The following is an 11785-nucleotide window of genomic DNA, read 5'->3' as shown; positions in this document are numbered from 1 at the left end:
AAACTGAAGGTCCTCCTGCCCAGAGCTCTAAGGGCTCTGAGAAAGCCCTGCTTTCTTCTAAATTTTAATGTCAATTTTATGCCAGCTGTTTAGCACATCAGAGCATTGATGCAGTACCAGCATCCTACGGGATTTAAAGATTTAGCCTTATTTCTTAGTCTCTTCTTATTTCTTATGATGCAGAGCCTGTCGTCCTTTCTTTGTCCTTCCCTTATCCGCCTCCCACGAGCGGAGGCAAGGACATGGTTGCTAACGTGTTAACTCGGGGACAACCACCGAGAGGCGATTCCTAGAGAGCCCAGGAAGTGGTACTGATTCCCACCGAGGCTTCCTGTGCCCCAACCTCAATTTTTCTCCCGCATTTGGTGGGTATTCACTCTTCACTAGGACATCCTTTGAGGATACTTATTGTGGATTTCGGGGTGGGGTGCAGAGAAGGACGCTGCAAAGGCAAGGACTGCAAGGAGAAATCTGTGCAGCTGCGCCCCAGGGGTGTCCTGGGCATGGGGAAGGGGACCACTTGCAGTTTTACTGGCTAACACTGATTTCCCACCGTTCAAGAATTTTCTCGAGAAATACAGCTCCCAGCTAAAGTGAGGCCCAAGAACTGCCTTGACCCAGGATGGCCAGAGAATCGAAGGAAAGCGCAGCCTTGGACCCCCAATCTGCAGAGGACTTAACAGGGATCTTAACGGTGAAAGTGGAGAAGGAGGAAGCCTCCGCGTTGGCCGCAGAGGTGGGCGCACCCGGCAGCCCCGCTCCGGGCCCCGAGCGCTTGCGCCAGCGCTTCCGGGGCTTCCGCTACCCCGAGGCTGAGGGGCCCCGCGAGGCGCTGAGCCGGCTCCGGGAGCTCTGCCGACTGTGGCTGCGGCCCGAGATGAACAGCAAGGAGCAGATCCTGGAGCTGCTGGTGCTGGAGCAGTTCCTGACCATCCTGCCGGGGGACCTCCAGACCTGGGTGCGGGAGCAGCATCCCGAGAGCGGGGAGGAGGTGGTAGTGCTGTTGGAGTATTTGGAGAGGCAGCTGGATGAGCCGATGTCGCAGGTAGAGAGAACAGGTTTAGTATCTGAGAGGTGTGGTCTGTTTCTTGCTGAAATCTCAAGATCCAAGCGAGAGGCATTTCTTTAAGATCAGAAGTTCTCAATCTCTTTTTGTGTCATGAACCTCTTTGGCAGTAAGGTGAAGTCCAGGGATAATAATATTTTGAAATACATAAGGAAAATATAAAGGATTACAAAAGTACTCAACTATATTGAAATACAGTTAGCAAGGCATTAAACAAATTTATGATAAAGTTATGTGTTTTTAAAAATTAATGCATTAAATAGTAATATCTAGGGACAGGCCCAATAACTCTGGTACAATTTTAAAGTGGTGATGAATGACTTTGACAGGCATGAATGACTTTAACAATATTTACGTGGTTGTAACGTGATGTGAAAACGTCTGCAGTTTCTATTGGTGACAGATTCCTGTGTACTGTTTCTAATACCGTGGTTTGTTGCTTCCATTCATAACTGAAGGAAATTCATAAAGGAAGCTAAATTTTGCTTAAAGGCTAGTAAAAATAAAAATATTTTTCCTATTCCCTTTCATGGAACTCTTGAGAGGGAGTCCACCGACCACAGGGTAGGAACCCCTGGGTCATTTTTATCTGCATCTTCCTGCTTGTTGTATGAGACTCTTTTCCCTTTGCGTTATCCTGTGTCCTTGTGCCTTCTTTTCAGGGGATACATGACCAGAGTAAAGGCTTCTAACCCCATAACCAGGAGCCCAAGGTTCTTGAGTTGACATTAGTGCCCCCTAGCCCTGTGACAGTGAAAAATCATTTCAAGTCTCTTAGCTTCAGGCTCTTCATTCTTTATAGAGGATGTGGGACTGTTCTCAGCTGCAGGTGAGCTAATGATCATGAAAATGACTTGAAAACTAATTAGTTACAAATATCCAGAAGGAAACCTGTATTTAATGAGGACGCACCATATGCTAAGCCCTGCGTTAGGTGATTTCACATACTGTGATCTTATATACTGGTTCCCCAAACCCTGTAAGCTGGAAATTATTATCCTCATTTTTCAGATAAGAAGAGATATTAGTATTATATAAGAACTTAGCACCAATTCCTAAAGAGTTTTCATAAAAGCACAAATATATTTAATGAGGGAGCACAGAGTAATGCTTAAGAGCATGGGCTCTGGAGTCATTCTGCCTAAGCTCCCATCCTAGCATTGCCACTTATTAGCTGGCTGACCTTGGGCAAGTTGCTTAAACTCTGTCCCTCAGTTTCCCCATTACAAAAATTCAGATAATAGTAGTCCCTAGCTCGTAGAGTTGTTGTTATAAGCATTAAGTGAGTTAATATTTGTAAAGCTGTTAGAAATAGTGCCTGGAAAATAGAAAGTACCAGCACATCAAGAGCATGATAGAAGTGTTTGATGAACAAATAAATGAATGACTTCTAGGTCCCAGGTGGTGACCAGGGGCAAGAACTGCTCTGTTGCAAGATGGCAGTGTTGACACCAACTCAGAGGTCACGAAGTACCCAGTTCCAGCCGATGAAGGCTCTGCACAAGCATGAGTCTCTGGGATCCCAGTCCTTACCAGACAGGGGTGAGTATTATCTTCTGGGCAGTATGAATTCTGCAGACTTCATCCAGTTTCATTGAAGGATCACCTGAAAGACAGATCTGTTGACACGTCCTGTATATGCCCATCACAGATCTACTTGACTTTGAGACTGCGACTAAAAGGGAAATTTCAGACAACCACAGCCTCTTCGCCTGCAGTACGGGTCCCAGCTGCCTGTCCCCAGCAGTGGGGCCAGCTGGACAGGTGGAGCCCACAGGGACCCTCCCTGGAGAGCAAAGGACTCCCCCGGGTGCTAGCCAGGGAATCCTTGCTTCGGCTATGCTCTTTCCCACGCGTGCCTGAGAAGTAGGGAGGGGTGGTAGCCAGGCAAAATAAAGCCCGCAGCCAGGCAACCATAGCTTTCAGGTCTGGAGTGCATGGGAAGGGGAAAGACAGAGCTGAAACCTCAGTGTTTTCCTAAGAATATCATCTTTGGGGCAGAGGGAGGGAGATTTGAGGGACTCTGGAGAGAGAGCTGAGGTACAGAGTGGATGCTATGAAGAGCTAAAGGCTGCAGGGGAAGAAAGAGGCCTGGCAGGCCACAGAGGCAGGATCCGGGGCCTTTCTTTGGGGAACCTGGATGGAACCTGGGATCTCCTAGTATTTTATTCATTCCTCTTTGGCAAGGCTGGGACCCGAGCCTGGTCTTCTTACTCCACACTTATGTTCTTTACGCTCTTGGATTTCACCTCTAGGTATGAAGGAGCTGTGCCCACTAGCCAGGTCCATGGGAATGGGCATTATCTGTCAGTGCTGGCGTTGGTGTGACCAAGGGATGAGCCAGACAGCACCAGCATCCGTGCCTCCTCCACTTCCTGTGTGTGACCTGTGTTAGTCTTGGGTCAGCATGAAACAGCCAGCACTCACCTTAGGAGGCAATCTCCTTACCAGCTAAATGGGAGCTGCCTGATCCCTGGGCTCTTGGTTTGTTTGTTGGGAGTTACCAATAGACCACAGAGGAACTCTAGATTCAGAGTAGAAGAATGAGGACAGTCCAAGTAGAAGAGATGACTTTGAAAACACTAGAAGTGGGGGTCAGCGAGCTAGGATGAGGGAAACAGGAAAGAGATACTCCCTCAGGGAAAGCCTGTGGAGAGCTTTCCCAGCAAAAGCTGGAGATAGTAAATAAGACATTATTAAAATTGGTGATTTGAAAGAATTGATTTTTCAACATCACAGTGATCTCCATTCATTTAACATATATTTATGGAGGCCCCTATATGATAGCCAGTGTTGTAGGCACCAGGGATCGAGTTGTCAGTAAGATGGATTTCTTGTTCCATCTCGTCTAGTAGGGAAGATAGTAAATAAATTAATAATACAATTTTAGATATTGGTAAGTGCTATGAAGACTATAAGGCAAAATATGTAAAGCCAGCCAGAATATTCCAGAGACTGTGGGACTGCTGCACATCAGAGTATAGATCTTAACCCTCAGTGTGTGAGTAGAACAGGGTGAAAATTGCTCAGTAGGAATATGTTCCAGGGTGTTCTCCATGTGCTGTGAACATTTGGGCAGATTCCCAAGACACGCAGCACTGGGACACACCAGCCAACATGCCATCTTTATTTCTCAGCAGAGGTACCAGCCTAAACTAACTTGTTTTCTGTCCTTTGCAAAGTTCACCTCTTATAGGAAAACCTGAAGTTCCCCTTTACTTCTCTCGAATTCGAGCAAGTTCTGTATAAGCAGACTTCCATTTCTTCCTTTCTGGACCCAGCTTCTTCTGACTCCTCTTACTTTCTTAAAACTAAAGCAGAAAGCACCCTAAGAGCTACTCAGGAGATTTTAACAATAACAACAAAAATCCTCTTGTCCCCTCTCTTAGCAAAATTCAAGAATAAGGGATTTTCAAATGGGAAGCTTTGTTTTGTTTTTATGTTGCTTTCATTTCATTCTTCCTGCTGAGGATCCTGCCCATCGATTTTGTGTATCTGCAGGAGCACAGCACATCTCTTAGGCCCTAGGATTTGAACTGGTAGGGATCAGGATGTTTAGAAGGGAGCATACTCTATAAACTTCTTGGCAGGAATTCATCAATGCAGTGTTTGAACTTGGGTTCCACAGGGCAGGGAGGCCGAATGCCAGGGTAGATCTCATCCAGAGCTGCTTTCCTTCTTAGTTCTCCAGGTTCCTGGGCTTGCCGCAGGAGGGCGCTGCAGAGAAGATGCAGCCGGAGCTGCCAGGCTCTCCCCAGAGTCCCAGGTGAGCTGGAGCCCCTCTCCCTCCCCTAGCACTCAGCCTTTTTGCTTCTGTTGGATTCCTTTCTCCCCACTCCTCCCCCTTCATCCTAGATACATATGGAGTTTCAGTTTTCTCATCAATCCCAAGGCTTGTTATTGTTGGCCTTTATTTGGTGCCCAGTTAAGAGGATTTTCCTGTTTTACCTGTGGCTTGAGGGGGTGGGGGGTAGTCTGTGCTTCCCTGATAGTCTTTACCCCATCTGTTTGGTCAGCGCCTTCATCAACAGGATTTTCTTCTTCAACAAGGGCAATTTAGCAAATACAAACTGAAGATTTTGTTGTGATAGTGATTTAGTTTTGTTTTTTTTGAAGTGTCATAAACTGTGCTGTAGTGAGGGATATAAGACGTGCCCTCTGCCCTTTAGGAACTTACTCGGAGGAAGAGATCTGGCATGTTCTTTGGGTCTGAGGATTAATATTACAACCTGAACAATCTTTACTTAACTTGGATTTTAATTTCTTATCCAGTCTTTTATGTCCTGCTTGAAGATTTCAGTGTTTGAGGCTCTGTAATATTTATGTTTTCCCTGGTTATTTTCACCTCAGACCTAGATTTCATTGTATTTTAAAAATCATTAATATAAATGAACCCCCACTACCACTTTGCCAAAGCACACCACAAATCTTTTGGAAGGTTTGGATGTGGTTCCACTCCTTTCACTGCATTGGTCCTTGTTTTCCAAATCTTTTCACTTTCTGGACTGTTTAGATATTTATATGAAAGTACTTATCCTAATGTGTGTAATATTTCTTTCCTTTGATATTTACTTTTTGGACAAAGGTATTCTTAGAGACAGGAATAAGGGTGCCACTCTTGCTCTTTTTTAAAGAGCCCCTTTATAGAGGGTGTTCCTTCATTGCATGTACCCAGCTTTGGGAATGATTTTGGGCCAGAGGAACTAGGTATGATTACTTATTGTTTCAGGGGCTGCTGAAAATGGAAGATGTGGCCCTGACCCTCACTCCTGGGTGGACCCAGCTGGATTCACCTCAGGTGAACTTCTTCAGAGATGAAAGGCAGAACTGTGGCGGCCTGATCTCCCTGGGTAAGACTGATGGGCACTGATTTCTCATCAGGTTTCTTGGCTTCCTATGTGTATGAGAACCTCCTGGGCTGTTAGCAGCTGTTTGAATTATGTTTGGATTCAGAACCACCACTTCTGAACCCCAGCTCCTAACCAGCTGTGTGACTAGCTCCTTAATCCTGACCTTGCTTTCTTCTCTGCCCTGCCAGTATTCTAGTCAGTTTAAGTGGGATCAGGTAGGTATAACTCTTAGTACAGGTCTGGCTCATAGTAGATGCTTAGTAAATGTTGCTAGCCCTGACAGAAGAGGAGGCCTGAGGGGTCTCTTCAGGAAATGGGCCATGGGACCGTAGATGTGAGAGCTAGCAGTGACCTAGAGATTGACTACGGAGCCTGACATTAGAGATGAGGGTGCCTGACAAGACTGCCTGACTTGTCTGAGTTCACATAGATCATTGGTGGCACAGTGGGGGCTCCAACTCAGATTTCCCAGCACAGAAGCCAATTTAATTTGGGGGACTGCCTCTGGCTGATGCACAGTGAGAGAGGACTGCACTTTTCATTGGTTAGTGACTAATTTCTGAGTCCCCACTTTCCCTGTTTCTTACAGAAGGCTTCAGAAGTCCTTTCACTTGTCTTGTTTACTGTCACCTTCTGCTCAGCTCTTTTAGTATCTAGTCTTAGATGCATGGCCCTGCCTTACCATCATTAGAACTTGGAGCCTCTCTGTGTGTCCCCAGCACAGTCCTCAGTTCTCACCACCTTCCCTCCATTCCCAGTTTGTACCCTTCTTCCAGTGGCCCCATTCTCATTCTCAGGTCTCCCTCCTCCCCAGCACCCCTGTTCTTTCTCCCTCTTTATTTCCATCCTTATTCTTGCACCTCAATCTTCATCCATGGCCTATATAGACCTCTGTAATTCTTGCCTCCCTGGGACTCATCACAGAGCTTTCCTCCTTGGCAGAGCATAATTGACAGTTGCTGGCCATTTGTTATTTCAGGTGGTGAAATACAGACTAAGATCAGGGACTTGCCTCCAGATGAGGACCATCCAGAAGAGGAACCTGGGAAAATACCATCCCTCCTGGGTGAAGCTGTTGGCCAGACTCCTACACGTGTAGAACCTGGTGAACAGGAGGGCAGGTTACAAAGAAAACAGAAAAATGCCGCTGGGAGTAGGCGGCACTATTGTCATGAATGTGGAAAGAGTTTTGCTCAGAGTTCAGGCCTGACTAAACACAGGAGAATCCACACTGGGGAGAAACCCTACGAATGTGAAGACTGTGGCAAGACCTTCATCGGGAGCTCTGCCCTTGTCATTCATCAGAGGGTCCACACTGGTGAGAAGCCATATGAGTGTGAAGACTGTGGCAAGGTCTTTAGTCACAGTTCAAACCTTATCAAACACCAGAGAACTCACACTGGGGAGAAGCCCTACGAGTGTGATGACTGTGGGAAGACTTTCAGCCAGAGCTGCAGCCTCCTTGAACACCACAGAATCCACACCGGGGAGAAGCCGTACCAGTGCAACATGTGCGGCAAGGCCTTTAGGCGGAATTCACATCTCCTGAGACACCAGAGGATCCATGGGGATAACAACGTTCAGAATCCTGACCATGGAGAGAGCTGGGAGAGTCAGGCTAGGATGGAAAGCCAGGAGGGACATATTGAGGCTCCCGTGTCTTATAAATGTAATGAGTGTGAGAGAAGTTTCACTAGGAATAGAAGCCTTATTGAACATCAAAAAATCCACACTGGTGAGAAACCCTTTCAGTGTGATGCATGTGGAAAAGGCTTCACCCGAACTTCGTACCTTGTTCAACATCAGAGAAGTCATGTTGGGAAAAAAATTCTGTCACAGTGACTCATTGTCTTAACATGCCAAAGTTGGTGCTCATTCCTACCGAACTGAAGCCACCCTGGAGCCCTTCTGACTGCAGAAATTGTGGGCTGGGGCTTAATTTACCACTACACGTCATCGGGTGTTTGTTTGAAAAAGATAGAGTCTGGCTGAGATGAACTATCTTCTACGTTCTATAAGGTGACTGGAAAAAAGCCTTGTTTGATAGGACGCTATGGGAGAGTTGTCTGGAAGAGGTAGGACCTGAAATAGTTTCTTCCTACCTACTGGACTTCAAAGGCGTCCAGACTGGCTCCTCACCCTCAGCCAGCACTTCATGATGTCTCCTGGGTGGAAGGCTCTGATTTGGAGACTGCTGCTCTGACTATTCATTTTGCCTATATTGAGTCCCTCACCAGTTGGTTGGATCGATGATGTCTTATACCCCCCATTGTGCCTTGCATATAGGTGCTATAAACATTTATTAAACAGACCAGTGAAATGACCTTCATAGCTCTGAAAATCTAACGTTGTCTAGATTTCTGAGGACTTTCTAACTAAGGCCATTGTGTTTGTGTCTAATTCTCTGAGTTCTACATTCTTGGTGAATCTAATGTATTTATTGCCAAGTACATAAGATAGTCAGAGTTGGGTGAAGGAGTCCATATTTCTTCACCAGCATAGTACTTATGGTAAGAATGCCTTAAACAGCTTCTTTATCATTAAGACATTGAGACTGCTCCATCCTTACCACTCCATTCTTTACTCAACATTAATCACGTTAGTTCACATTAATTTTGCTATCGTTTAAGGGGAAACCTTTCACATTCAGGTAAATAAAAATCAATTTATCAAGTCAGCTCAAAATGATTATGAATTGTGATATAAATTCTATGATGCTCAACAGCTTGTTTCTTAGTTATCTTGGGCCTAACCAAATGCCAAGACACCATCTTTATCTTTCTTTCCCAACTTAGAGTCAACTGTGTGTCAAGGCTTATGCCAACTAAGCTTGAACTTCCTCTAGATCAGAGGATTAACACCAAATATTTATAACAAGTATCATTCATGTTTTCAAAACTGCCCTATGGGTTGGGAATAGGAAGATGGGGTCAGAGGCAACCAATGAGGATAGGAACCTGAGTATGGGCGGTAGGAAAAAAATGTTTCTTTTCAGAAATACATTGGGAATCCTGAGTATCTGACCAAGATGATTCCACAATATCCTAAGTATCAACATAAGAAGACAAGGCTCTATGCTGTGAGTTAATCACAATAAGAATTTTGTGATAGCTCCTGTTTTCACCCAAATCACCTTCTACTGAGTTCTTCAGAGGCTATCTTCTTCCTAGATGCCTAAGTGTATCTCACCAGCTTCCAGCTTTACCAGCCTGTGCCGAGAATGGATTCTGCTTCTGATGGAATCCATAACCATGTTTTGTTCAGTCACCAGCATAGTGTTCTCTTCTGTTCCCAAATACCTTTCTGGATTCCTGCTCTGAAGTACCACAGCCGACTAGGGACTTTGCAAACCATAGAGCTCTCCCTTTATCACTTCCCTACAACCTTCCATTGCGTTCATGATCCCCTCCTTGCAGTCTAATTTAAAACTTCTGTAGCTTTCCAAAATCCTGTAGACTTTCTCCAGTTAATCTTTTCTAGCTTTTTAAAATTTCCTTTTAAATTAACCTTATTTTTGTTACTTTCACAAAGCTAGCCATTTCCTTTTCTCTTCTTATCTTTATTTTTCCTAAATATTTGCTAGTAGCCTTGATCTTAGAGGCTGTTCATTTTTCTTTGGTATTTAATTGTTTCTTATGTCATGTGAAGAGATACATGTGAAAGCCTTTTACAAACCAGAAGCATTATACACGTATAACTTACTGAGATTGAAAAAGGACCACTGTGCCTCCTTTCACTCTACTCCTGAGCCTGAAAGACTTCTCCTTAGAGGAGGGAAATATTGTAGAAAAATACTTCGGAGTGCCTGATAATGAAAGGGATAAAGCATACACGCACACGCACGTACATACTTGGGCTTAGGCTATAACCGAGTTGGTAACACTTGCCCGTAAATGAGGCAGAGCCATGGTAAATGCCTCATGAGTGGTCAGCTGAAGGCTGTGCATGTTCTGAGGAGGGAAAAGTTACTTCTGGCTGTGTGCTGCTGTTATTACACGGACAAGGTGACCTGTTTGAGAGCTGAAAAGACTAACAGAGTTTGTCAAATTTAGTAAATACGGCAAGTTTGAAGAGGCGGATACCTTATAGGGGCCTTCAGTGCCAGAGCAAGGAGTTTAAATTTTATTCACTAAGTACCAGAGAGCCCCTGACATTTTATGGTCAAAATATTATCTGCGAAACTAACTGGAAGTATGGTGTAATTTCAAATTTAAAAATTATTTTGCAGATAGTCTATTTATAATAAGACACTTCACTTTTGTATAAAACAAAGGTGTGTTTATAAATAAGTGAATTATAAAATGAGTTTAATTCTAGCCTATTTAAAAGGATAGTAAAAACATATTATTTTCAGATAAAATCAGGTCCAGTAAAATAAGCTGCTTAAAGATATAAGCAGTATATGAAGTGGAATAAAATGCTGTTTTTCAAAATTGTTTTTAGGAGTTTTAGTGTTGATTAGTCAGCCATTCTACTTCAATTCTCCAACCAAAAGCAATGCAGAAATTCTCCATTTTCTTTTTTCTTCCTTTGTGTGAATAAGTAGCTGGTTATAGCATTTTTTTTCTACTTGGGTAGAATGAATAGTTACAATGAAAAGAGTTTTGATGAATAGTTCTCCTAGATGTGTTCTTAATTTTGGTAAACAGTATAACCCTGGAAAAGATTCTGTTTCTCTGCCTTTTCCTTTAGTGGGGGAAAAAAAAAAAAATAGTAGGAGTGACAGCTTACCTCACAGCGTTGAAGGATCTGCTGATACTAATAAGAAGTGCTTTGTAAATAACCTGAAGATGTTGACATTGGTAGAGAAATGGAGATTAAACATTTTATTAGCTGAAACCTCTATATATTGGAATGAAAATTGTTTAATAATAAAGACTATCTAAAAAAGTGTCCTGTAACTACATGACAGTGTTGATCTTCTTATCTTGTAACGATGTCCCAAATCATCTGTGTGGTTCCATCTCAGTTATTCGTAATGAGAACTTTAACAACTAAGTAAACTCAATTATCTACTTTTCTCTAAACCGTTTTTAGTCTATCTTTTGTCTTTCCTGACAACAGCTGAAATTGGGTCTGACAGATTCAAATAAGGAAACTTTTCTTAGCTAGCTTTGTATACGTAGCATCTATTTTGTACATTTCAAATGGAATTGTTACTAAGGAACTATTTCAGGATGACTACTTTCCTGTGGACTTTTTTGTTAACACATGACTTGTATTGTCGAAATAGCCTTTCATTTCTGCATCTACTCACATTTCTCACTTGGTTTCTGGCATTAGCAATCCCTCTCTACTTACATCAAACTAAGACCTTGGAATGTGAACATATCACGATTTCCTGCTCTCCTTTCCCAATTAATAGCTGAACTCTATGATATATTCCTGCCTGTTCCATGTATTTTGTTTATGGGAATTGGGTCATCATGTGAAATCCTCTGCACACCTTTGCGAATCCCTGTTTTTATTCCAATTTTTAAGGTTGTTCAAGATTTTCAAAATCTGAACAATCCTTATGTAACTCATTTGTATAAACATAATAAACCATGTGGTTATTCCTTTCGTCTGAGTGAATTCTTAAACAGATAACGTGTTGCATGATTTCCATGCTGTCAGAAAATAACTGTACTTCAGTTATTAGCTAAAGCATTGAAACTTAACCATTTTCTCCCTTCTGCTCTCCCGCCAGCTCTACCCATTGGCATTAGGAGCCTGGGAAATGGAATCTGTAGCCTTGCAGACCCACTAACAGCACAGGGTATAGAAGGGCTGAGACATGAGATAAATGACCAGCTCGCCCATGTATCCTCAGCACCTAGCAGAGTTCCTATTAAATGAATGAATCTGGAAATTGATTGATTCAACTCGT

The 11785-nt window shown here is 43.4% G+C and overlaps 1 protein-coding gene across 1 annotated transcript; it reads left to right on the top strand.

The window, feature by feature from the left end:
• Positions 1-296: 296 nt before the first annotated feature.
• ZKSCAN4 (zinc finger with KRAB and SCAN domains 4) lies at positions 297-11478 on the top strand. Its single transcript, XM_070245019.1, has 6 exons — positions 297-365; positions 562-1045; positions 2461-2608; positions 4750-4832; positions 5796-5916; positions 6896-11478. Exons 2-6 carry the CDS (start codon positions 623-625, stop codon positions 7756-7758), a joined length of 1638 nt encoding a protein of 545 aa, XP_070101120.1. The 5' UTR covers positions 297-365; positions 562-622; the 3' UTR covers positions 7759-11478.
• Positions 11479-11785: the final 307 nt, after the last annotated feature.

Source organism: Equus caballus, chromosome 20 (assembly GCF_041296265.1).
Source record: "Equus caballus isolate H_3958 breed thoroughbred chromosome 20, TB-T2T, whole genome shotgun sequence".
In the NCBI taxonomy this organism is placed as follows: Eukaryota; Metazoa; Chordata; class Mammalia; order Perissodactyla; family Equidae; genus Equus; species Equus caballus.
This window is presented reverse-complemented; position numbering and strand designations above follow the sequence as displayed.

Excerpts from the sequence above, each read along its gene's own strand:
- ZKSCAN4 (XM_070245019.1), top strand. The coding sequence starts at position 623 with ATGGCCAGAGAATCGAAGGAAAGCGCAGCCTTGGACCCCCAATCTGCA. Across the intron at positions 2,609-4,749 it reads CCAGTCCTTACCAGACAGGG|TTCTCCAGGTTCCTGGGCTT; the intron begins GTGAGTATTATC and ends TTTCCTTCTTAG. Across the intron at positions 4,833-5,795 it reads GGCTCTCCCCAGAGTCCCAG|GGGCTGCTGAAAATGGAAGA; the intron begins GTGAGCTGGAGC and ends TTATTGTTTCAG.